This window comes from Pseudophryne corroboree, unplaced genomic scaffold, assembly GCF_028390025.1.
Source record: "Pseudophryne corroboree isolate aPseCor3 unplaced genomic scaffold, aPseCor3.hap2 scaffold_1163, whole genome shotgun sequence".
NCBI lineage: Eukaryota > Metazoa > Chordata > Amphibia > Anura > Myobatrachidae > Pseudophryne > Pseudophryne corroboree.
Genome location: NW_026967788.1, coordinates 93,293 through 121,077, shown reverse-complemented (window position 1 = coordinate 121,077; position 27,785 = coordinate 93,293). Strand labels below are relative to the sequence as shown.

General features: G+C 45.0%; 1 protein-coding gene across 2 annotated transcripts in view; it reads right to left on the bottom strand.

Annotated features, from left to right (window-relative positions):
* Nucleotides 1–10,603: 10,603 nt before the first annotated feature.
* LOC134990358 (zinc finger protein ZFP2-like) overlaps nt 10,604–27,785 on the bottom strand; it is a 33,183-nt gene continuing 16,001 nt past the window's right edge. Inside the window, exons 5-6 of one of the 2 annotated variants that reach the window (XM_063950682.1) lie at nt 26,872–27,454; nt 10,604–12,803 (exon numbers count right to left, since the gene is read on the bottom strand). In XM_063950682.1, coding sequence (XP_063806752.1) covers nt 11,638–12,803; nt 26,872–27,454 — 1,749 coding nt within the window. In that variant the 3' untranslated portion in view covers nt 10,604–11,637. The remainder of the gene's footprint in view (nt 12,804–26,871; nt 27,455–27,785) is intronic. The other variant, XM_063950683.1, reaches the window with a different exon arrangement.

The window sequence follows — 27,785 nt, the reverse complement described above, 5'->3', positions numbered from 1 at the left end:
CTAAACGCTGTTGAAATAGAATGGAGAGAGACGGAAACTGCTTCTGTAAAGAACCTAATTTTAGCCCTCCATCTAAAACAGGTTTGGAGGAAACTTAGAAGTCAGGATAAGTGGAATTCTTTCGAATCCCACTCCCGATCCTAACACCAGTCCATGTATCTCGTCCATATTCTGCAGTAGTGCATGGCCGTGACTAGCTACCGAGTGGCTATAATCGTAGGAATGGCTGCTCTTTATATCCCTGTGTTTAAGATCCGGGTTAAACGCAGCTTGTTCAGGTCTGGGTGGAGGAACAGCCCCTGAGATAGCAGGACTTCTCTCTGAGGTAACCTCCTGGATTCTTTCGCTCATAGCCCCGGAAATTCAGAGTACCAACTCCTGCGTGGCCAATCGGGCGCTATTAGAATTTCCTAACTCTCTTTCCCATTTCGCCCTAACTAGAACTCTGGGTAAGTTGGAAAAATGTAAACCCTTCTGCAACACCAAGGAAGTGTCAGTGCATCCACTCCTTCTGCTGCTGGATCTCTCATGCTGGCCAACATACCTGTGCAGCTGATGGATTATTTCAAGAGGCCTACCGCCTTCTCAATTTCTGGATGCATGTCCTGGCGACTAAGCTAATCTGCTTCCCAGTCCTACATTATTGAAAGCATGATGATGTGCCTTTCTACCTACAATGAGATCTTTGTGGCTACTTCTAATGCCATCTTGCTCCTTGTTCCGTCTTGACGACTTATGTACACCGTCATTGTGAAATTATCTGACTGCATCTTCAAGTGACGGCCCATCACTAGGTCTTCGGCTAAGAGAAGTTGCATTGTAACTGCACTCAGTTTGAGAAAGTCTATGGGTAGACTGCTCTTGTGACATTCATCTTGTCCTGAAACTAATGTTCCTCTAGGGCAGCACGCCCATATCTGAGACTGGCATCTGTTGTGAGGATCTTCCATTCCCAATTGCCGAATCTGTTACTTGCTGCGAAATTTATCTACAACTACCACCACTATTAGGGTCTGCTGCACTGTAAAGCCTCCAAAGACAGCACCATTCTCCGGAGAAGTTGTACACAGCGGTGTAGGAAACCTTCTGTGCCTGTAGTACCGGAGCCACCAACCTGTGTATGTCCTGGATCTTGCTACTGTGTTCAAGATGAGGCCTAGAAATTGAATCTTTTGAGTTAGCCTTAGGTCGGATTTCTTGAAATTTACAATCCACCTATGCTGAGTGAGACATTTATGAGTCGTGTCAGCTGCGATATAGAAACCAGTGCGAACCTGCTGTCACGATCCGGATACTGAGACACCATTTCCCTTCTGGATGTACGTCCTCCATAGGCCTCTGCTGCCACTCCTGTCTCGCTGGGCGCATGTTATTCTGCTATTGCGGCCTACATCGCAAGTGTTGCACCTTTCCTATAGTACTTAATTCCCCTTCTTTGTTTGTTCATGGGCGCAGCCATGTTAGACTCCAGTCACATGACATTATTCCTCCTATCCACGGTGCTGGAGCCTTGTCATAATTGCTCAGCCAATCCCTGCTATGCAGTAGGTATAAATATCCGGTCCCAGCTCCCAAAAGATTGTCAGTGCTTTCATTGTCAACAGTGTTTCCAGCCTACAAGCTTCACTACAGATTTTCTCCTGCAATTCCATTCTGCAGATCAGCCTGACTTCCCTGGTGATTACACTCTGCAGTGTAACCCGACTCTCCAGTGTTAACCCCCTACAGCCTACTTTGGATTCCTGTGTTTGAACTTTTTGCTTTGCAGTAATCATCCTTCATTCTTCAGTTCCTACGCACTCCAGTTTCATTCCTCATCTTCCAGCGAACCACAGCTTCATTCCTCATCTTCCAGCGAACCCCAGCCTCACTTATTGTTTACAGGACTTTCTTCCATATTCCAGGTTACTGGCCTTTACCGGTGACTTTATATTATTCTTTTGCACGTTATTTGACTTTTTATTTAATAAAAGCACTTAAGGAATTCCCAGTTGTCGTGGTCACGCCCTCGGGCATTCTTTGCTGCTGTCAATACGCATGTCCAGGAGTCACATAGCTCCTCCTAAATTTAAGTACCCGTCAGCCCCTACAACTGAGGCTCCCAGTCACGGTCCCCAGCCCTCAGTTGTGACAGTAAGCACTGACCTAATGGATCCAGCCGGAGACCAGGCTCAAGCGCTTAGGCTGATACAAGAACTGGCAACCCGCCTTGAACGTCAGGAGGCTGCTGTAGGCCATGTTGGTCACTGTCTCCAGGACCTCTCCTCCCGGCTGGATGAAATTCAAGCGGCCCTCCGTGGATTAGGGGCGTCCAGTGTGTCGACTCCAGCGCCTCTGGTGGTGTCCCCACCCACCATACCTGTTCCTGCTCCCTATCTTCACTTGCCAACTCCTGCTAAATATGATGGATCCCCTAAAGCCTGCAGGGGTTTCCTAATCCAGTGCGAGATCCAATTTGAATTGCAACCCAGCAGTTTCCCTACTGACCGCATTAAGGTGGCATACCTTATTTCTCTACTCACTGGTGCCGCTCTAGACTGGGCCTCACCTATATGGGAAAGGTCTGATGTCTTGTTGTCATCCTATGCCAACTTTGTGGCAACGTTCAGACGAATTTTCGATGAGCCAGGTCGAGTGACATCAGCTTCCTCAGAGATCCTTCGACTGCGTCAGGGGACGCGAACTGTCGGTCAGTATTTGGTGCAATTCCAGACCTTGGCATCTGAAGTCTCCTGGAATGATGACGCTCTTTATGCAGCCTTTTGGGGAGGGCTATCCGAGCGTATCAAAGATGAGCTCGCTGCTAGAGACTTGCCTTTAACTTTAAACGAGCTCATTTCCCTATGCACTAAGGTCGATTTACGGTTCCGTGAAAGGGCTGTTGAACGAGGAAGATCCACATTTCCCAGGATTCCTACGGTTTCCATTCCTCGTCAGCCATCTCCGTCTCGGGAGGAACCTATGCAGATAGGTTACTCTCGTTTATCTCAGGCAGAGCGTAGTAGACGTCTCGCTGAGCGTCTCTGTTTGTATTGTGCCGAATCTTCTCACGTTATCAAGTCCTGTCCCAAGCGTCCGGGACAACCTCAAGTCCTAGCCCACCAACGAGAAGGTCAGCTAGGAGTGACGAATTTCTCTCCATTTCCAAGTAACTGCAATCTCTCAGTTTCTCTGCAGGTGGCTCCGCGTACAAAGAATCTCACTGCCTTATTGGATTCTGGAGCAGCCGGAAACTTTATTACAGAGAGGTTCGTTAAGCAGTGGTCTCTTCCCACTGAGAGACTGTCATCACCGATATCTCTAACTGCCGTGGATGGCAGTAGGATTCCTGAGGCGGTGATTACCTCCAAGACCCTACCTATCCGTCTGAAGGTAGGGGACCAGCATACAGAGTTGATTTCTTTCCAGGTTATCCCCAGGGCCACCCATCCTGTGGTCCTAGGCCTTCCATGGCTACGTCTGCATAATCCTCAAGTTGATTGGAAGTCGACCCGTATCCTGGCATGGGGTCCTTCCTGTTCAGAGACCTGTATCCAAAAAGAGCTTCCAGTTCGCATATCCTCCTACAAGTCTTCTGATGTCCCGTCTCCTCTGTGCCAAGACTCCAAGCTACAGTTTTGTCCAGGGTCACCGAATCACAAGGCTGATGCTCTTTCCCGCTCTCGGGAGCAAGAAAATGAGTCTGAGTCTACTGACAAGCATTGTATTGTTGATCCAGTGGCGTTCTCCGCAGTGAGTATGGACTCTATGCCCCCGCCAGGGAAAAATTTTGTGAAGCCGGCTTTCAGGAGGAAGCTCTTGCATCGGGCTCATTCCTCTCGCTTTGCCGGACACGTGGGCATACGCAAGACCTTAAAATTCGGCTCCAGGTCAAATTGGTGGCCGACCCTAAAGAAGGACATTGCTGAATTTGTGGCCTCCTGCCCGAAATGTGCCTGGCACAAAGTATCCCACCAGTTACCCACTAGGCAACTGGTTTCCTTGTCTGATCCTCATCGTCCGTGGTCTCATCCCTCGATGGATTCTGTCATGGATTCCCCACTTCCAAGTTGGTACAAGTCTTCATCCAGAAGTTCCATTCCAGATGGCCAGGTAAACTTAAGAAGTGTCCTGGGGCCACTCCTAAAAGGGGGGGTACTGTCACGATCCGGATACTGAGACACCATTTCTCTTCTGGATGTACGTCCTCCATGGGCCTCTGCTGCCACTCCTGTCTCGCTGGGCACATGTTATTCTGCTACTGCGGCCTACATCGCAAGTGTTGCACCTTTCCTATAGTACTTAATTCCCCTTCTTTGTTTGTTCATGGGCGCAGCCATGTTAGACTCCAGTCACATGACATTATTCCTCCTATCCACGGTGCTGGAGCCTTGTCATAATTGCTCAGCCAATCCCTGCTATGCAGTAGGTATAAATATCCGGTCCCAGCTCCCAAAAGATTGTCAGTGCTTTCATTGTCAACAGTGTTTCCAGCCTACAAGCTTCACTACAGATTTTCTCCTGCAATTCCATTCTGCAGATCAGCCTGACTTCCCTGGTGATTACACTCTGCAGTGTAACCCGACTCTCCAGTGTTAACCCCCTACAGCCTACTTTGGATTCCTGTGTTTGAACTTTTTGCTTTGCAGTAATCATCCTTCATTCTTCAGTTCCTACGCACTCCAGTTTCATTCCTCATCTTCCAGCGAACCACAGCTTCATTCCTCATCTTCCAGCGAACCCCAGCCTCACTTATTGTTTACAGGACTTTCTTCCATATTCCAGGTTACTGGCCTTTACCGATTGTGAACCTAATTATCACGTGTGACTTTATATTATTCTTTTGCACGTTATTTGACTTTTTATTTAATAAAAGCACTTAAGGAATTCCCAGTTGTCGTGATCACGCCCTCGGGCATTCTTTGCTGCTGTCAATACGTATGTCCAGGAGTCACATAGCTCCTCCTAAATTTAAGTACCCGTCAGCCCCTACAACTGAGGCTCCCAGTCACGGTCCCCAGCCCTCAGTTCTGACACCTGCTCCTTGAGCAATGAGAGTCATCTGGAATGGCCGGGAGTGATGTTTGAGAGCTGGCCTAGATCAGCAGATCATCTAGATAAGGTATGATTGTGACCTCTAACAGTCTTATATTTGCAACCGTTATCACCCTGATCTTTGTAAAAACTTCTCGGGACTGATGATGCATGGAATGGTGAGGCCCCAACTGGTAATGACCTTTCACCAGTATGAATGGTAAGTTAGCTTGGTGTGGAGTCCAAATCAGGATAAAAAGGAACGCATCCCTTATGTCTATAGACACCCTGAACTCCTCCGGGTCTACGCCTGCAATGACCGATTGGATTGATTCCACCTTGGATCTGTAGGCCGTTAGAAACTGGTTAAAAAAAAAAAATATTAAAATTGAGTATTAGTCTGTTCCTCCCTTGAGAGTAGGGATGTGTGTAACAATGACTGAATTTACTGTCAGCAATGCATTTTCGTGTGAATGGCATGACCGCTTGTGTGTTGTCAAGATCTACTTTTAATCTAGGGAGATAAACCCTGTTGATACAAAATTCTCTTTTCAAGTCTCGGACCCGGTCTCCCTTAGCCGTTCCAACCCTTACCCCCCATAGGAGGTCCAAGGTGAAATGTGTAGAGACCAGATTACTGGCTGTTGGGAACAGTCGTTATCCGAGACTCCTTCAGCATAACATTGAGCGTCAGACTAGTAGAATCATGGACCAGAGTGACTTCCACTGTTGGTATAGTTCTATGATACTTGGTAGGCAGAAGATCTGATTCTTCTGAATTTCATTTGACCAAGAAAAGTTTCCCCTCCCAGGGAAATCACTTTCCAGCCCGGTAACTATAGCCTCTGTACAGAAACACAAACTACCTAGGTCCATGTGAGAAGGCCTTGCAAACAGAAGTTGGATTCCCATGTCAATTCCAACCTACATACGACCCGTCTTTTTCAGTGGGACTGCAATAATTTAAGAAAGTCCCGTGAACAGAATAGGCAGGGGTGAGGCCACCCTCGTTATGGGATCCTTTCCCCTTCTGTGGAATCCAAAATTCGGTTTGTTAACTCTCAGATATGCTGTGCTAGGCACAATCTGTATTTGTGGAAGCATTTACTGCCTGTATTTATTTACGCTAGTATCGGTACCCTCTTCGGTATGAGAGACAGCCCCTTGTTCCACTCCTACTCTAGGGTAGGAAGGGGTGTTATTATAGGTTTCTGCCATTTTGTTATACCCGAGTGATGGAGTCATTTTATTTATGAATTCCTCCTTCCTCATTGCTTCAGATGGGCTCGCAGCCATACTCAAATGTTGAAATACATGTCAGGTCTTGTTTTCCTAACCCTGACGTGTCACTGCCCCCGGTTGTGTGTCCATAGTGAGCTGTCGCACACCCCATGGCTGTTAACTTTAGTGCTAATTTATTTAAGCAACCAAAGCAATCCTTGTGGTCTTATTTACCTTAAATAAACATATACAAAGCGCTCAGCCGATCTTTACCTATTAGAAAAGGCGAAGAAAGACTGTAGAAATATTTGGAGCGTTGAACAATATTTTCAAACAGCGAGAAATCTTTTTTTATTTCTGGTATAAAATAAATAATTAATATAAATACTCATTCAACTGTCACCCACAAGACCGCCAACTGTTGTACAGATAGAGTTGTACTGGGTGACAATATCAAACGCTCCCTTCTCCTCCAGACCTGTCATCAGTGTCCATTGGAGGTATTATACATATACACCCACACACACATAAATACATACATATATATGTACACATACACGAACATATAATTAGATGGACACAAAGGTAACTGGAGTTACCCTGCTGGTAGTAAATCTTAGCGTTCTTGGTTTGTGCATTGGATGCTGAAAATGCACCTTCCACACAATACCTTGCCTGTCATCTTTATAATAGGCAACGGAATACGTTGTAGATGACGGGAACAAACGTCCAGATGATTCATCTGGCTGGATTCCCTGAGAGATAGCAAGAAAGAGAGAAAACCAAAAACAGTTATGTTAGACAACAGCCTTATTGCAACCCCCGCACGCCCAGCTGTGGTTCAGATCTGAGGTCGGGGCTGATATCCAGCCGTTCCCTGTATTTTCCCAGGATCTTTGTGTTAGAAGTCCTTTGGAAATATATAAAGTATAAACATGCTTGATTTAAAATGACATGGAAATCCTCTGCATCACACACCTATCTACAAGCAACCATAAGAGGAGGTGTATTTCTATACTGACCCCTCCCCCTATTCTAACCGGTCAAGAAATATGGCTCCACTATGGGGGGCGCATAGCTTCCCCTGTTTTGCATCTTGGCGCCTCTTAGCTTTTTTTAAAGATTGCGACCACTGAAATATTACATACAGATCATTACATTTAACCCCCAGCGCCTTCCTGTCCTGGCCCCAGACTCCTTAAATAACATTGGAGCACTGGAGACACACACCTGGGTCCATATATGCAGTCAATCTACACTTGAGCCACTGAGCATACCTGTCAGCGCTCAGGCTCTCCGCTCCCAACCGCGTATTGCCCCTCAAGCCGGGTTCCCCACCACCTCTTCCCGGACCCTCCACGTGACTGCCGGTGGAAGTAAGCAGAGCTGTGAAGAGATCCAGCCATGCACTGTTCGAGCGGCTTAGCAAGAAACTGTGGGTGCTGCAGCTGGCAGCCGCAGCATACCTATACCAGTCTGACACAGAGCCGGAGGGTGGAGAGTAGGAGTGGGGGACGCCGCCATGCTAGCCTGTCCGGATCTGGAGGAGGTAGGGGTAGTGGTGGATGCTGCGCTGCTAGTCTGCCTGGCTATAAAAAGTTAAGAGTCATAGGCAGCAGCGCAACTTCTGTATAACGTTTCCTTCAGATATACAAACTATCTACTCATAGTAAATATGCATCGGATTCTTCCTGTGGAGATAGATCCCTTTAGCAGGGATCCTTGTCTCTCTATACTTAAGACTCTTGTCCCTCTTTTGTTAGGTGGACGCAGCCGGTCTTTCTTCTTCTGGGGAAGTCTGCACCCGCCTCTGATTTAGGAGGGATTGGGCAATTTATTTCTTTCAGAAAAACCTGCACCCTCCTTTTATGTAGGTGGGATTGGGCCAATCTTAAAAAATGTAAATCTTTATGGAGCAGTAGCTCCCTTCTGTGCTTCTTTCCTCCTAGCACAATTTTTCATACTGAGGGATGAGGGGCGTGAAGGGGGAGGAGCCGGCTGTGCAGACAATGCTAATTTTTAGATTGTGCCACACCTCCGGTTGCAAGCTTCACACCCTACTGTATAATGCTGTTCCAGTGTCCCCTAGTGGATGAAAGAGAAACAGACATTACTGTTTGGGTAGGTGTGGTGCTTCTAGCTTTTGTTGTCTTGCAGCCCATGCAGATCCCATAGTGGTAGATGCCCCCTTTTTATGTGTTCCATCTATAGTAGTTTGTGTTGTTTTTGGTGGTATGTGGCTGTGTACCGGCTTCTTCTTAATGTCTGGTGCTTTCCAGAACACTACTTTTGGTTTTGGAGGTATGATATCTGCTAGTGTGTCATCTTGAAGTATCGGCCAGTGTTTATCTTTTTAATCTGATTTGCTTGTTTTGTGTATTGTGTTATGAAAGGGATCTCTTCTTTGTTTTCTGTTCTGATCTCTTTTTGTATTGTAGGAGGGGAGGCCTATCATTTCCCTTAACCATGGTATATGCTGTCTGTACCTTTTCTGTATCGTACTGTTTCTCTCTAAATGTTAAACTTAGTTCTTGTCCTTGTGTCTCATAATCGCTGACTCGGGAGCAGTTCCTCCTGAGTCTTTTGAATTGGCCTACTGGGATACTGTACAACCAGTTTGGGTGGTGGCAGCTGGAGGTTAGTATGAAGCTTTGGACGTCCACTGGTTTGCTGAACGTGTTAGTATGTATTTCGTTATCTGTGATGAATATGTAAATATGTCATTAGTACCACAGCGTTGGTTTCTTGACCTCATTGTCCTGGACTTCTGATCATTGTGATCTATACACTTCTTGTGTTCCTTCTAAAAGCACTGTTCAGAAATCTGCACTTTATCTTCTCTCCCCGATGTATGGTGGCAGCGCTGATATTCTGTGGGATACGCCTGATTCCTCTACTGGTTACTGTTGGCATAGTCCTTGCTATAAAGGCTCTTGTTCTCCTGATAGAGTCAATGAGTCCAGACCAGAATTGGGGATTTTCTTCTATTTTTTATATATATAAAGTTTTTTTGAAAAAAAAAAAAAGTGTTTTTCTTGTTTAATTAATGGTTGTTAACGTAAATGTCATTTTGTGTAACATATGTTTGTAAGAATCAGAGGGTCAGAGAGAATTTATGGAGCCAATGTATCATTTACTATTTGCTACTAATTCCCTCAAAACAACCGGACCTCCCAAATGTAAGTAGAAGGGACTGCAGCAGGTATCTCCCATACCTTCATGCATGGACATTTCCAGGCAAGGGTCAGGTAAGTTTATTTTTTTCAAATACAACAACCCTAATTCACCTACAAGTAAAAAAACAACATTTGAACAGACATCATTTATTTAAAACCAACAAATAAAACTTTCTTTACATAGAAAGAGACCACCCCCTTCCCTCCCGTAATATCATTCCACTATTCAACTGAGTTGTCAAAATCGGACACAGCCAAAATCACACCGGAAATCTTTTGATTTTAAACTTCTTGATTTCATATTTTTAATTCACATATTTTTGTCTTTTTTGTCTATCTATATTTTAAACTTAAAAAATACTTTACTCAGCATTTTCTGGTGGTGGCAAAATGCACATGCGCAGTGGCCGCGCGGACACACACATTGCGGTCACATCCCTGAGGGGCGAAAGCAGGTGGGCCGGGACCATTTTCCGGGGGGCTGCGTGATGTCACATCTGCATTCATCTCTGATTAACCCCCTATAAGCTTCCAGAGTGCACCTCATATCTCATCTTTTCCAAGTTACTACAAATGATATGAGATCGGTAGCAGCACTACTTTCAGGATTATTACACAGAACACACATAAAGGCTGACACAGCAAATAACAGCAACACATACAAGGGATTAATTAGAAATAAGGAAGCATAATCATCATTAAGTCTAATTATCAACTGGTTCTGTGCGGGACCCATTCACCTTTACTGCCTCTAGCAGCCCCTGGTACTGCACTGTGACCATCCGCCCTGTCTCCTCCCACTACTGCCACCCGCCCTGTCTCCCTGTACTGCCACCGCCCTGTCTCCCCCCACTACTGCCATCTGCCCTGTCTCCCCTCACTACTGCCACCCGCCCTGTCTCCCCTCACTACTGCCACCCACCCTGTCTCCTCCCACTACTGCCACCCACCTTGTCTCCCCCCTACTGCCATCCACCATCTCCCCCACTACTGCCACCCACCCTGTCTCCTCCCACTACTGTCATCCACCATGTCTCCCCCACTACTGCCACCCACCTTGTCTCCCCCCTACTGCCATCCACCATCTCCCCCACTACTGCCACCCACCCTGTCTCCTCCCACTACTGTCATCCACCATGTCTCCCCCCACTAATGCCACCCACCTTGTCTCCCCCACTACTGCCACCCACACCATCTGCCTCCATTACTGCCACTTGCCCCGTCACCCTCCATTACAGCCACTGCCCTGTCTCCCTCCACTACTGCCACTTGCTCCATCTCCCTCCATTATTACCACCCGCCCTGTCTCCCCTCCACTGCCACCCACCATCTCTCCCCCACTACTGCCACCCACCTGTCACCCAACATCCAATCACTAGTTGGGGATTTATGGTACTACTAACAGTCCTTCATCAACAGATGGAAGTAACCAGGGTAGTAAGGAGGCAGAAGCTGCTTCTGGTACATGGACCCTGGTCATGTAGGGCTGGGAGAGTCAGTAAGATTATGTAATAGAGTCACCATCTTCCAGGCAGCCGGTGAAGGGAGCAGAGAATGGGTGTTATGTGGCTTAGGTAACAGCCTGGCTGCTGCATTCTGTACAAGCTACAAGCGGTGTAATTCTTTTGCTGGGAGACCCAGGTAGAGGACATTGCAGTAGTCTATGCGTGATGATACAAGTACATGTATGACTGTAGGTAGATCTTCTGAGGGAAATAAGTGCTGGAGTCTGGCTATGTTCCTCAGATGAAGATCTGATTGTGGCTGATACCTGATGTCTAAGTGTCACTCCACCATCCAGGACACCAAGATTCCGCACATGATCAGCATTTTGTAACTATGAACCCACAAGCGTATGTCTGGTTGGTAACAAAACTGAGCTGTAGCCCTGTCCTTTGTTGGTGAGCTTCTACCATATGGATCTGTTTCGCCAGGACTGAGTCACAGCCAACTGGCATCACCCATACCTGGAGCTCAGCTAGACAACCATTTAGGATTGGTACTGGGTTCTCAGTACCCTGAGCAAAAGACAGGTAATTTGTATAGCAGTGGTAGATGAGGACATGACGTCTGATTATTATACCCAGTGGTAGCATGTATATTGCAAAAAGCATAGGAGATAGGATAAGAACCTTTAAGAACAACGCATGGCAATGATTAGTATACTCCAGAGGATTAAAATGGTTCCTCACCTGAGTGATGTCTATTGTGTGCAACAAGAGCTGATTTATTTTTCAGAGCATAGAAATGGCCTCTCACCTTTGTGAGTTCGCTGATGTCTAACAAGATGTGATTTTTGTGTAAAACATTTCCCACACTCAGAGCAAGAAAATGGTTTCTCACCTGTGTGACTTCTGTGATGTAAAACAAGAGCTGATTTGTGTGCAAAACATTTCCCACACTCAGAACATGAAAATGGCTTCTCACCTGTGTGACTTCTCTGATGTTTAACAAGAACTGATTTGTGTGCAAAACATTTCTCACACTCAGAACATGGAAATAGCATCTGACCTGTATGACTTCGCTGATGTGTAACAAGTTGTGTTTTCTGTGTATAACATTTCCCACATTCAGTGCAAGAAAATGGCCTCTCACCTGTGTGCCTTCTCTGATGTGTAACAAGTTGGGATTTCCGGATAAAACAATTCCCGCATTCAGAGCAAGAAAATGGCTTCTCACCTGTGTGACTTATGTTATGTCTAATAAGATCTGATTTGTGTGCAAAACATTTCCCACACTCAGAACATGGAAATGACTTTTCACCTGTGTGACTTCGCTGATGTGTAACAAGTTGTGAATTCCAGGTAAAATATTTTCCACACTCAGAACATAGAAATAGCCTCTCACCTGTGTGACTTCGCTGATGTGCAACAAGTTGTGATTTCCGGATAAAACATTTCCCACACTCAGAACATGGAAATGACTTCTCACCTGTGTGACTTCGCTGATGTGTAACAAGTTGTGATTTCCAGGTAAAACATTTCCCACACTCAGAGCATGGAAATGGCCTCTCACCTGTGTGTCTTCTCTGATGTGTAACAAGAGCTGATTTGCATGTAAAACATTTTCCACACTCAGAACATCGAAATGGCATCTCAGCTGCCTTAGCTGACTGATGGGTAATACGCTTTGTGTTCTGTGTAAAACATTTGGCATCTATAGAACATGGAAACACTGTATCTACTGTCAGAGCTGTAACAGATGCTCCAATATCAGAGTGATCAGGAGAACATTCCCCAGGATCACAGGGATCAGCTGATAGAGCTGGATGTATAATTGGGGTAATGGGGTTATCTCCTGGAGAATCCTGTCTACTGTCATTTTCTCTTATTTCACAATCCGGTGATAACATTAGATGTCCTTCTGAGATATTCCTGCTTGTGTGTCCATCTGCTGGAAATAAAATACATTATGGAAATGTGACATTTTCTGTAACAATATTAATCTTGTAAACAATAGGAGAAGACGACTCTCTGGGACACTTAATTGTAAATGTGTGTGTATAATAAAACATAACTTTTAATGAAGGCTTTATAATATTGTGTCCACCCTCCTGAGAACACTCACAATAACAAATGTAATATTATAATAAGACTTAGATATCTCTCTCTCTTGTACTGGTAACTAACCATGAAGTATAAATGGAGATGTAGTCACTCGCCAAGTCCTATGTCAGCACCAATGTAAAACAATGGATGGGGAACATATCGTATGAATTGGAGATTCTAGATGAATAATAACATCAGTCATATGAGCTGATGGATCAGAGAAATGTCTCCTAACGTTACTCCTGGAAGCATTGGTAAGGTAGCATTCCTTTATGTGTGTGCTCATACGCTGGTAAGCCTGTACATGTGTTACTCACCCTTATATAAGGTATATTGCTACAGCAGAGTAGGTGTGTGGAACAAGGTACAGTATCTTACATGCAATACACCACATAATACCCTGCAATCATCATCATCTGCTAGGTTATAATCTACTTTTACACCCCCCCCCCATCATCAGTGTCTTACCTTTATTCTCTCAATAGCAATAAGGATGATGTGTGTACGGTAAGTATGATACAGAGGATTACATATCAGAATCTATACTGCTGCCGCCATACTTCTGCTTCTCATACATGTGCTACTGGCAGCAGTGAACATCTGAGTGAGAGTGCAGGGAAGACAGCAGAGTCTGATGAGAAAAAGATTATATCTACCTTTGCAGGAATGTACCACACCTGTCACCCGTTAGTATTTAAAATAAATAAAAGTGGCGTGGCCTGAGTCCATTCAGACGTACTTTCTGGAGTTCTCACTAAGTGGCTTCTTATCTACCTGATAGCTCTCAGCCGCTGCTGGGACCAAGACCCAATCTATTAAGTCCTTCACTCCTCCTGCCCTAAACCCGCACACTCTGCTCACTCCGGGCACTGTTCACTGCCGCAGCCTAGCGACGCCACTGAAGCCACAGGCTAAATTTTGGAGCAAAGTGTGCCCAGTCTTTCCCACATGCTCTGGCCACCTGACTTGGAGTCGCTTTTGCCTCAGGTGGGAGCACTTGCTCTCCCGCTCACTACTGCTGGGGACAGAACGGGCTGCCCACAGTCACCGGAGCCCGGCAGTGATATTGGGAAGTGATATGGCTGCCATTTTGGATCCTGGTGCCCGGCCATCGCATACTTTCCCTTCAATAAGGTGCAAAATTGATATAAGCTGCTAAATAATTGTCCTGACGGCTGGACCGGGGTTACTATACTAAATTGAGGCATTTGCCTGGAGGTGAAATTACCTTCTATTTATATGGTACCACTATAATCTACTTCCTCTCAGTCTACATGCAGAGCCCAGTATCAAGTATCGTCTGAGTACAGCTCATTACACTCTGATTACAACCTCACAGTATATTATTTTGTGGATTTATCCCCTGAATATATTTTGCCATTTGTTTCTCTCTGTGCTGAGTACTTCACGTCTATGATCACGCTGACCTCTAGTGGAATTTCTCGGTCATTACTGTGTTATTCGAGTTGCATTACATCATGTTTACTTGAAATTTTAGCTCGGATACCCCCGTCACCCCGACTAAGAATGTCATTTTGAACTTAGTCATCTTGATGTAACCTCCTGACAGCGTACTACTGCTCCTTTTATTTATAGATCGTTTGTATTTTCCTATCTCTGAGAGGTCAGTCTCTTTGTAGCCGGCTTACCATGCCTCCAAAAAAGGTTAAAAGGTACATCAGCCCCACCTGTCCATCTCTTTGGTCCCTCGAATTCAGGTGGTCCTTCTAAAAACCGCTACAACATAATCTGCTTCTTCTTGTCAGATGCACTCTAGATAGTTCTGTTACTCTACGCTCTATACATTCTATGGTATCTACATTTAAGGACTGAAATAACCTCAGAACTTAACTCTAATATTCAAGCTTTGAGGTCCGGTATCAGTGAGATTGGCACTCGTACAGACTAAGAAGAAAGATATTGTTGCGTCTCACAAAGATCTGATTTCAGCACATGACACCCTTCAGGAAGACATGGTCTCTATTCGTGATAAAGTCATTGATTTAGAAGACAGGTCTCAGAGAAATAATATCAGAATAATGGGCGTTCCGGATTCTTTTACAAATTCTGAGCTTTATGATTATGCCATGGTCCTCTATTCAGAAGCTTCCACTGAAGGCTTCTGCGGTGGACCTTCTTATTGATAGGATCCATAGACTCCCAAAGTCCAAACATGCCCCTATCCAAGCACCGAGGGACACTCTGCTCAAGGTCCACTTTTTTCATATTAAAGAACACATTCTACAGTCTGCTTTGTCTTCCTCATCCACAGCCGAGTGTCTGGATAATCTACAGATATTTCCAGATATTTCTTCTGTGACGCTGGTCAAAAGACAATACAAGAAATTATATACAAAATGCGCTTCAACACTGGATAGATAAAAAAGAAATATCTCAGACCAATTTGTTCCCAAACGGTCGTAGCGTCTCTGTAAGATTTCTTCCGGAGTTTTCTCCAACGTGATAGTGCATAAATGGAGAAAAACAAAATGGAAAAATATCCAATATGTAGTAAGTTCGTTATGAGATAATGAGAGTCATATAGAGGGACTATGGGATATAAAGTCTCCCCTCCTTGGTGTCTTTTTGGAAATATTCAAGGGTCACCCGAAAGATGTGTCAATCATAAACGAGGGATGCTCACTTTCTTGCTTACTTCAATATACATGTGCATACTCCTATAAAGGTATCTTTAGGGTTTTCATAGAAAGCTTCGCTCCGAATGGTAATCGGTTGGTCAAACTATTTCTCCAAGTTGTGGAACATGGGTAAGACCACAAAAAAAGAAGAAATCAATGTGTAGTGATTCTCTATATTGGTGAAATAATGGGTATAAAGGCAAAATATATATATGGGTCCCTTTTCCTCTGTGTCATATATTGCGTTTAGGGGACCACCGAAGACCCATAGTCCCTCTATATGACTCTCATTATCTCATAACGAACTTACTACATATTGGATATTTTTCCATTTTGTTTTTCTCCATTTATGCACTATCACGTTGGAGAAAACTCCGGAAGAAATCTTACAGAGACGCTACGACCGTTTGGGAACAAATTGGTCTGAGATATTTCTTTTTTATCTATCCAGTGTTGAAGCGCATTTTGTATATAATTTCTTGTATTGTATTATTGTTCATTTTCCGGTTGATAACTCCGGAGCATATACATATTTGCAGCATCTACACTTCCAGCGCAGGGGAATATTTCCCCCTTGTTTCCTTCGCTGGTCAAAAGACGTCTATTCCAACTAGGGAAATGTGCAATACAAATGGGGCTTTCCTACTAAGATTATTGTGATGCGAAATGGCGCCTTCACAGTGATACCTTCACCCAAGGATGACCCTGCTATTCTGAAAAAGTGGGATTATTTTGTTGACAGCCCTTCATAACACTTTACCTAAACCAATCCCGGAGTTGTCTTCCGTCTTGAAGTAATATGCTAAGTTGTAAGACTGTTAGAGAGACTCAGAGTTTGTTTCCTACTGTAACATGTGCCAACTGGGACTAAGTTACTGGGCATGGATCTATTTTTGGGCCAGATTTATTTATTCTTATTATGGGTTTAAAACGTGTTTGTTTCTCTTTATTTCCTGTGCTATTTAATTACTATATAGTATATGGTCTGATATTCTTTCCACTCTTACGTTTCGTTATACCTTTCTAGAATGTTTGGGTGTTCAGGCAAAGCATGACTGATTCATGTAACATCCTGTTGCCCTTATAACTGTTTTGGTAGAACCTACATTGGATATCAGGCCAGGTTCTTGGACTTTACCTCCTTTGGATATATTGGTTACATTGAGATTTGATATTTCTTTGTACAATTGTTACTATGATGATTAGATTTTGCACTCTCGTATGGCTACTTGGGGTAGTCGGTGGGTTTCCCTTTTAGACCCGACCACCACCTTTTTCTGCCTTTCTGTCACGGTACCCTAGTGACGGAATCTCTAGCTCCTTAATGGACGCTATTTCTGTTTGTCGCCCGTTTTTGTTCCCTATTTTATTTTTTCTGTTATTTGATAGTTTGAAGTATGCACACGCCCTACAGACTCTATTGGACTTTACACAGATGATCTTAGATGTTTCATACCATGATCTGATCTCTATCACGGTGACGTTTTTAAGTCTTAATGTAAAAGGTCTTAATTCTCCTCATAAGAGACGTCTTGCAATAAAATATTTTGCTGACCAGAAGGCGGCGGTGGTAGCCATTCAGGAATCACATGTTCCATTGCACTCTCCCCCACAGTTTACCAATAACTACCCAACATGCTATATCTCCTGTGGTGCAGCCATCCTTTCTAATAAGATCCTGCCCCTTTCACCTGGAAAGCAAGTGGGTGGATTGCAATGGTAGATATTGGATTCTAGTTGGGAAAATTCATTATAAATATGTCCCCCTCACTTCTCTCTATGCCGCTAATGCCAGACAGCCCCAATTTCTTATATATTGTTTTTCAAAAGCTACAAGAAATTGCACTTCTCCTTATGGGAGATGTTACTCTTCTCCAGACCCTCATCTTGATAGATCCTCCACCACTGATGAACAGACCAGTAATGCCGCCCGTTCCGTAGCTTCCTCATGCTCCCTTTATTAGCTGAATATGACCTCTATAATACTTGGAGAATTAGACATCCAGGTGTGCGTGATTACACTTATTACTCTGCTGTACACAGGTCATATTAGAGAATAGACCTTCTTCTAGGTCATTACAATTGATTCCTTACTTTGATATATTTCAATATCGGGTGATAGTGTGACGACACAGCCGGCGCATCGTGTCGCACAGTGGTGAAATACATGCGGTTACTTTCCTAGCCCTGGTCCTAGCCATGGACTCCACTAATTGCCATTATGTTATTAGTCATATGCTAGGCAATATTGTATTGTATTGTGTTATTATATTGTACAGTTATGTTTTATCTGTTATATTAGGAATATGCAGGTTATTTGGTTATACTGTGTGCAATGTGTGTGATTGTATGCCAGAGTGTTAGTAACATAGTTACATCAGTTCATTGTAATGTAAGTTCCCTAGCTATACAATCAGATGTGATTAGGAGTAGGTTCAGTAGTAAACAGTTTCTGTATGGAGCTGCAGGTAATCTGATCCTATACACCCCATTGCGTACAGGAGCCCAGATACCTCGTCTCCAGTCCTCTGTGACCTCCTGACTGACCAGCTTGTGTGATGAAAAGACAGGGGAGGCAAGAGGAGTGGGCTCTTCTGAGGTGAGATCTGGCCAGAAGGTCAGAGAGTGTGGAGTTCTTGAAAGGAATGAGGTGTATTGCTTCTGAAAGCTACTGGTAGGATAGCGCTTCCAGTGTGCTGAGGCCTAGAAGCATGGTTGTTATCCTCTTGTTTCAAAAGGGCTACTGGACGTGCACTGAGGACGAGGCTGCCAGTGTGCTGAGTGAGGATTGTCTGGACGCATTGTGGACACTGGATGACAAGCTTTTCCTGGGAGTGCAGACTTGGTGGCTCTGCTATATAGATACTCCCGCATACATCTGTAATCCTATACTATTGTGGGGACCTAGTGAGATACCATCCTGGCATGTGATAGTTACTGTTTTAGTGTACTGTGTGTATATATTTACAATAAAGGGCATTTGCCACTTTACTAAACTGTTTACCTGAGTGATCTGAGAATCCGTATCCTCACAATTACTTACTACTTTTTAGATGCCATTTTGTCCATGTGTAACTCCATTTTGTTTATGTATGTCCTCACTGCTCTATATATGTTCATTTTATTAGGATTAGTGGGAAGAATATACACAGCTTTTAGGCTGGCTGATTATAATAAATATATCTTCCTATTATCAGTATCTCAGATGGAAACTGTCTAGTAAGATGTTTGGAATATTGTATTCATAAGTAGGTGAAAGGGGACAGTTGTCCAGGATAAGATAAATGATGTTATTAAAGGGGGACCCTGGGGGCGACTGAACTATATTGTTTAAACTACGTAATTGATGACCATCATCTGGGACAGATCATGAAACATCTGAGATTAGAGCAGAGTATTCTAATTTGATCTTGCTATTACTGTAACTGAGTATAACTTGTTATTTGCAGGTTCTCATTGTTGTAACTTAGAGAAATAAATGCTTATCCTTTATAATATGTCCTGTGTCAGTCTCCATATTTATCATATTGTATCCCAGAACCTGGTGACTTGAATTTTTCTACCGACAGTAATTTCATGGTCTGATCACACCCCTCTGATAGGGTCCTGGTCGCCTTTTCCCGCTACTCCTCCTTTACCACCTTGGAGATTGCAGGATTATATATTAATAGATGCTGAAGGCACTAGAATTTTTGCAAGAGGCCCTGTCCTACTACTTAGACGTGAACGCTCCTGAAGATACTTCCATTAGGAACCATTGGTGTGTCCTTAAGGCCATGGATCAGAAGGCCGTCATCCAAGTGCCAGGGGACAGGTAATCAGCAGGGAATGTGCAGGATTCTGAATGCTGGTTCCCATACACAAGCTCTATAAATGTATTATATACCTAAGGCGACGGTAGCAAGACTCAGATGCTGCCAACTCAGTAATAGGAGCCGCTCACAAGCCAATTCCCTGAGGCCGGCTGTTACAGGAGCATGTGGATACATGACAGGGGCTGCGCCAGATATTTCCTATGCATTGTGTCACGTGGCATGAGGAACCCTGAGCCTGTGCCCTAGCAAGCAACTGCACCATGCCAGAAATATATGTAGTTATGGTAGACTTACTGTCGATAACGCTATTTCTCCTAAATCCACAGTATCCACATGATATGCATTGGGATATGAGGTCAGCGGATTGGCACCAATGATCAAAAGCTTTTGGCCTCCCAGAATGCAACGGGCCAGTCCTCTATATCCCCGCCTCCTGGCTCAGCAAATTCAGTTGTTTTCCAAAGCTCAAGGCAGGAGCATCATAGAGAGCCCTAATCAGGCGAGAAGAACACACATGCACACCCTTTCGTACAAGAAGGAAGAGGTTAGTAAGTGTAAGGATCCTCAAATCAGGTGTGTCAGGGTGGGATCCCTGTGGATACAGTGGACCAAGGAGAAATAGAGTTATCGACAGTAAGTCTACCATAACTACATAATTCTCCTGTAGGGTCCACAGTAGTATCCACAGAATATACATTGGGATGTCCCAAAGCAATTTAGTGGAGGGGACGCTCCAGATTGGAAAGGAGAATCCTTTGCCCAAATGCAGCATCCTGAGAGGCAAAGGTATCAAAGGCATAATGTCTAATGAATGTGTTAATGGAAGACCATGTGGCTGCCTTACATATCTGTTCTGCTGAAGCACCACGTTGTGCTGCCCATGACAGACCTACCTTACGAGTAGAGTGAGCAGAGACACTAGCTGGATTAGGGATATCAGCTTGAGAATATGCGTCTGAATCGTCATCCGAAGCCACCTCGCCAGTGTTTGCTTGTCAGCAGCCAATCCTCTCGTGAAATCCGTAGAAAATTAAGAGAGTGTCTGTATTTCTGATGGCACTGGTACGATCCACTTAGATCCTTAAAGCCCGGACTACGTCCAAAGATGCATCTCCCGCAGAAAGATCTGGCCCTTGGAAGGCCGGGACTACAATTTCTTCGTTAAGGTGGAATTTAGACACCACCTTAGGAAGATAACCAGATTTGGTTCTGAGAACAGCTCTGTCTGGGTGAAATATCAAAAAGAGGGCGACATAACAATGCCCCGAAATCTAAAACTCTTCTAGCTGAGGCAATAGCAGAGTAGAAAGAGAATCTTAGCTGTCAACCATTTAAGATCCACTTACGTCAGTGGTTCAAATGGAGCAATTTGAAGCCCCTTTAGGACTATACCTAGATCCCAAGGCGCTGTAGGAGGAACAAATGGAGGTTGGATGTGAAGCATTCCTTGGAAAAAAGTGCAAACATCCTGCAGGTCAGCAATTTTCTTTTGAAACCATACAGTCAATGCTGACTCCTGAACTCTCAAGGAAGCCACCTGTAGACCTTTATCCATTCCTGCCTGAAGGAATGCTAGGACTCTGGGAACTCTGAAAGACCTAGGGTCAAATTTCCGGTCACTGCACCATTGAATATAAGCATGCCATATTCGATGATAAATGCAAGCTGAGGAAGGTTTCTTTGCTCTAAGCATTGTTTGAATTACCTGTTGTGAAAATCCTTTTGCTTTCAGGATGGAAGTCTCAAGAGCCACGCCGTCAAAGACAGCCAATCCAGGTGCTTGTAATAACAAGGACCCTGAGACAGCAGATCTACACGTTGAGGGAGTAGAAACGGAGTATCCACTGACAGCCTCTGTAGATCTGTGTAGCAATGTCTTCTGGGTAAATCCAGAGCTATTAGCATCACGGTGCCCTTTCCCTGTTTTACCTTTCGCATCACCCTGGGCAACAGGGCGATCAGTGAAAACATAGTCCAGACGAAAGTCCCATCTTGATGACAGGGAATCCACGAAGGTCGCTTTGGGATCCTTTGTCCTTGACCCGTATTCGGGAACTTTGTTGTTATGACGGGACGCCATGAGATCCATCTCCGGCAACCCCAACTTGTCTACCAGAGTCTGGAAGACCTTGGGGTGTAAAGCCCATTCGTTTGCATGAATGGCATGTCGACTGAGAAAATCCGCTTCCTAGTGCCACCGTAACGTGTGGCTCACCTCCTTCATTGCCTTTTGGCTGCGAGTTTCTGATGATTGAGGTACGCTACTGCCATTGCATTATCCGAGCGAATTTGAACTGGTTTCCCCCGAAGAAAGTCCTTTGCCTGAATGAGTGCCATATATATGGCCCGAAGTTCCAATATATTTATTAGCAGGCAACTTTCTTCCTTGGTCCACTGCCCCTGAAAGCAACATTTTTCTGACACTGCTCCCCAGCCCTGAAGACTGGCATCCGTTGTCAGAACCTCCCAATCTGAGATCCTAAAGGGTCTTCCTTTGTCCAGATGGGATGTCTGTAGCCACCAGGCTAATGACCTCCGTACTTACAGAGGAAGGACCATAGTCTGAGTTTTTATTGTCTGATATAACCCATTCCACTTGGAATTTAGCATACTCCACCATGTCGAATGTCGACACCATTGATCCCATCACACTCATAGCTGCGTGAATGGATACCCTTTGACTCTGTAGCAGCTCCAGAATCTTTGACTGTATTGTGGTCATTTTGTTCAGAGGTAAAAACACTCTCTGAAGACCTGAATTCAATACAGCCCCCAAGTGAGTCATACGTTGGAACCAGGGACAACTTTGCCCAATTTATGAGTCAACTGTGACACTGAAGCAATTCCTGAACTGCACCAGGATTAATAGGTCGTAGAGGTATGGAAAACTCCTTATCCCTTGTCGACGGAGATAAGCCGCCATTACCATCATAATTTTGGTGAACACTCTGGGAGCTGTAGCCAGTCCAAATGGTAGGGCCTGAAACTGAAAGTGTTGCTGGAGGATAGTAAACCTGAGATAGCACTGATTGGACAGTGCTATAGGAACATGCAGGTAATCATCCTGGATATCAAGGGATACCATAAAATCCTCCGGCTCCATGGCCAAAATAATGGAAGGTAAGTCTCCATATGAAACAGAGGCACCCAAATGTACTTGTTCAGCACCTTGAGATTGAGTATGGTCCGGAATGACCCACTTGGCTTCTGAACCAGAAACATGTTGGAATAGAAACCTTGTCCTTGTTGCGCGCGCACAGGGAATTGGAATTATCATCCCAGATTGAAGCAACTTCTGAACTGCCTCTTGTAAGGCCCTGGCCTTCATTTCTACGGAAGACGGGCTGGTACAAAAGAACCTTTGTAGAAGGTGTTTCTTGCAGGCAAACGCATAACCATGAGATAACGCTTCTTGCACCCAGGCATCTGTGGTGGACTGCTGCCAGATCTGTGCAAAATGATGAAGTCTGCCTCCCACCCCCCTGGAGTCCCCCAGGTGGAGGACCACACCATCAAGCTGATGGCTTATCTTCTGGCTTGGAAGCAGGCCCTCTGCTAATTGCTTTTTAGTCTTACCAGACTTGTCAGATTGGGACTGTTTGCCATAACCCTTCCCTTTTGCTTTTCCCTGGGTCCGAAAGGGCCGAAAAGCTGGAAACCTAGGTTTGGATTTGTGGGTTGAAGGAAACTTCACTTTCTTGGAGTCTGCCTCTGACTCCAAAATACTGTTTAATTCTTTACCAAAAAGAATATCTCCAGTAATAGGCAAAAGACTCTAGAACCTCCTTGGACTCTGAGTCAGCCTTCCATGTACGTAGCCAGACCGCTCTGCGAGCTGCTACTGCTGAGGCTGATGCTTGAGAGACAATAGTACCCATGTCCAAGGCTGCTTCTTCCATAAACATAGCCGCCTGTTTAATATGTGCAATATGGGATTTTTGCTCTCTAGATGCCAATGAGACATCGTCCTCCAATGCATCAGCCGAGGCCGCCACTGCTTTTGCCATCCAGGCTGAAGCTATGGCTGGTCTTACAATTACCCCAGACAATGAGAAAATTGTTTTTAAAAAACCATCTATTTTTCTATCCGTAACAATCATATAATGATGTTGAAGGCAGAGGTAATCTAGATTTTCGAACCAATCGAATGACATGTGTATCTACTTTGGGAGCCACTCCCTTTTTAAACAGTCCCAAGCTGGAAGAGGATAATGGGAATTCCATTTCCATGAAATTCTAAACTTCTTACTGGGTGTGACCAAAGCCTCTTGCATAATCTCCGTCAGCTGTTCTAACCCCGGAAATTCAGTTCTGACTGTTTTGGGATGTTTAAACACAGGAGCATTGGATTTTAACAAAGGGCTCTGCTGCCTCCTATAAGGATAGAATGGCTTTCACAGCACTAATTAGCTCAGGTATAACCACTGAGCTGGGACCTTCATCCTCGTCTCTGTATGCAGACCCAGAATGCGAGGAATCCTCATCCTCCGAAGTGTCCCCATCTGAAACATGTGTAGACTGTGAAGATGTAGTTTCATGTTACCTTCCACAGGCCTTTCAGTACGTTTTAGTTGAAAGGCTGCAGATTCCTGGACTGGATGTGATAAAACCCAGGGGGAATGTTGCATGTAAGGGTTAACAGGGTAACCTATCATTGGTATAGGTGCTGGCATTATGCACTCAGCTACACCAAATAATGTCTGTGCAAACGTAGCCCGTGGGGGTTCCATATGAACGTGTGCCTGCCTAGGATTATTCAGGAGGCTTTGGTGAAAGCTAAAACAATTTGCACATAATCCATTCTGAACCAGATCCTGAGAGGTTAACCCAGCTTTGCAGGACAAACATGAAATCAGTGTTGGTGCTGCTGTGGAGAGTGTATCCTCCTCACACTTGCTGCTCTTAGACATGATAAACAAATCACACACCTGTATGGCGTTAACTACACAATTTGTGACTGAAATCAATTAATAGCTTGCTAAAGTGACATGCAATCAGGCACTTATCCAACTACTCGTACCCAATACATTAGTGAACGCTGAGTGGATCCAGATGCAAATAGTGTACACAAACGCCAAGTGCACACAACAGTGAACATAGACGCCCAAGTGAAGACCAATGCACCAGTCACACAGACGCCTATGCTGCGATTGGGTCCTTTAGAAACACAGCATCTCAGACGGAAGCAGCAAATCAGTTCATGGCAGGAAACTCAGAGGAAACTGGTCATGAACCGGGGGAGGGGTGACCAGGGGAGCGTCTTACTCCCCACTGCTGACTTCAACCCCAGGGACCCAGGCCTCACACTAATCCCTGGAGTCTATGTTCCCTGGAACCTAGCACTGGTGTACCCGAGGTGGCAGCCGAGTCAGCAACTGTTCGGTAGTCTCCCGCCCCCCCACGCTATGCGGAACTGACTCCTTACCTTCTCCCCGTGCTCCGGCCACAGCCTGTTAACGTCAGCTGGACTTGCTAGTACATCCAACACAGACGCCCACCGAAACAGCACTGTACACGTAGGTTAGCGTTGTTGCGACCCGGCAGGGAGTTGTTGGAGTAACTCTTTCTAAGGTGCGTGTAAGACGCTTTTTAGAATACTCGCTCAAAAAACGTAAGACTATAAAAATAAATGAAATAACAAGCTTAGGGCTGCCAAAATCAGCAGCCCAAAGATCGTGGTCCGACTCCTGCTACACCAACGAAAAAACTGAATTGCCTAAGCCAGAAGGCAGGGATATAGGGGACTGGCCCGTTGCATTCTGGGAGGCGGAAAGCTTTTGATCATTGGTGCCAATATGCTGACGTTACCTCATATCCCAATGTATATCCTGTGGATACTACTGTGAACCTTGCAGGAGAAAAGGAGTTTATATATAGACCGGCGTGTGCTAATAGTGATACTCTCAGGAAATACCTTGCATGTAATACCATAGGTAGAGGTCCTGCTAGCACACAGTATGCCTGCTGGTGACACACAGTGACATGATGTGAGGGGCGAGCAGGAGTATAATAGGGGCCGATGGCTTGTGAAGTATGAGATACACCAGAGAGTGTGGGGAGAAGACTGGTCAGATCTCTGGGCTGGTAACACACAGTGACATGATGTGAGGGGGAGAGCAGGAGTATAATAGGGGCTGAAGGCTCCTGATGTATGAGATACACCAGAGAGTGTGGGGAGGAGACTGGTCAGATCTCTGGGCTAGTAACATACAGTGACATGATGTGAGGGGGGAGCAGGAGTATAATAGGGGCTGATGTCTCCTGATGTATGAGATACACCAGAGAGTGTGGGGAGGAGACTGGTCAGATCTCTGGGCTGGTAACACACAGTGACATGATGTGAGGGTGAGAGCAGGAGTATAATAGGGGCTGATGTCTCCTGATGTATGAGATACACCAGAGAGTGTGGGGAGGAGACTGGTCAGATATCTGGGCTGGTAACACACAGTGACATGATGTGAGGGTGAGAGCAGGAGTATAATAGGGGCTGATGTCTCCTGATGTATGAGATACACCAGAGAGTGTGGGGAGGAGACTGGTCAGATCTCTGGGCTGGTAACACACAGTGACATGATGTGAGGGGGAGAGCAAGAGTATAATAGGGGCTGATGGCTCCTGATGTATGAGATACACCAGAGAGTGTAGGGAGGAGACTGCTCAGATCTCTGGGCTGGTGACACACAGTGACATGATGTGAGGGGGGAGAGCAGGAGTATAATAGGGGCTGATGGCTCCTGATGTATGAGATACACCAGAGAGTGTGGGGAGGAGACTGGTCAGATCTCTGGACTGGTAACACACAGTGACATGATGTGAGAGGGACAGCAGGAGAATAATAGGGGCTGATGGCTCCTGATGTATGGGATACACCAGAGCATGTGGGTAGTAGAATGTTCAGATCTCTGGGCTGGTAACACACAGTGACATGATGTGAGGGGGAGAGCAGGAGTATAATAGGGGCTGATGGCTCCTGATGTATGAGATACACCAGAGCGTGTGGGGAGGAGACTGGTCAGATCTCTGGGCTGGTAACACACAGTGACATGATGTGAGGGGGAGAACAGGAGTATAATAGGGGCTGATGGCTCCTCATGTATGAGATACACCAGAGGGTGTGAGGAGGAGACTGGTCAGATCTCTGGGCTGGTAACACACGGTGACATGATGTGAGGGTAGAGCAGGAGTATAATAGGGACTGATGGCTCCTGATGTATGAGATACACCAGAGAGTGTGGGGAGGAGATTGGTCAGATCTCTGGGCTGGTAACACACAGTGACATGATGTGAGGGGGAGAGCAGGAGTATAATAGGGGCTGATGGCTCCTGACTCCCCTACTGGGCAGATACATTTCCCTCATTAGTCTGTACTGACAGAGGAGGGTGTAGGATAAGAGATTGTTGTAGTGACTGAGCAAGGAGAATATGTGACTCTTTTCTGTAATAAGTGTTTATTACTCACCTGTGCTGATATCTGTAGGGATCTCCTCCTCCTTACACTGCTGATCACCCTTCAGATACGTCTCTTCTTCTCCCTCTATATCTTCTGCCTTTATATCAGTCACATACGTCTCTTTTTCTCTCTCTATATCTTCTGCCTTTATATAAGTCACATACGTCTCTTCTTCTCCTTCTATATCTTCTGCCTTTATATCAGTCACATACGTCTCTTCTTCTCCCTCTATATCTTCTGCCTTTATATCAGTCACATACGTCTCTTCTTCTCCCTCTGTATCTTCTGCCTTCATATCAGTCACATACGTCTCTTCTTCTCCCTCTATATCTTCTGCCTTTATATCAGTCACATACGTCTCTTCTTCTCCCTCTGTATCTTCTGCCTTTATATCAGTCACATACGTCTCTTCTTCTCCCTCTATATCTTCTGCCTTTATATCAGTCACATACGTCTCTTCTTCTCCCTCTATATCTTCTGCCTTTATATCAGTCACATACATCTCTTTTACTCCCTCTATATCTTCTTCCTTTATATCAGTCACTTCTTCTCCTTCTATGTCTTCTGTTTTAATATCAGACAGATGTTCTACCTAAAACACAAAAAAAACCCCACTATAATGATATTTGCATACAGTCAGTTTAAACTGAGGTGAAAAATAGTTATGGTAGACTTACCGTTGATAACTCTATTTCTCCTAAGTCCACAGTATCCACAGAATATACATTTGGATATGAGGTAGCGTCAGCGGATTGGCACCAACAATCAAAAGCTTTCGGCCTCCCAGAATGCAACAGGCCATTCCCCTAAATCCCCACTATCACTGACCTGGTTTGGGAGTGTTGTGGACTCGGGGCTTCTTCCGATGACCGGGAAGAGGAACCGCCACTGGGTCGTAGTAGAGATGGCCGGATGTAGGTCTT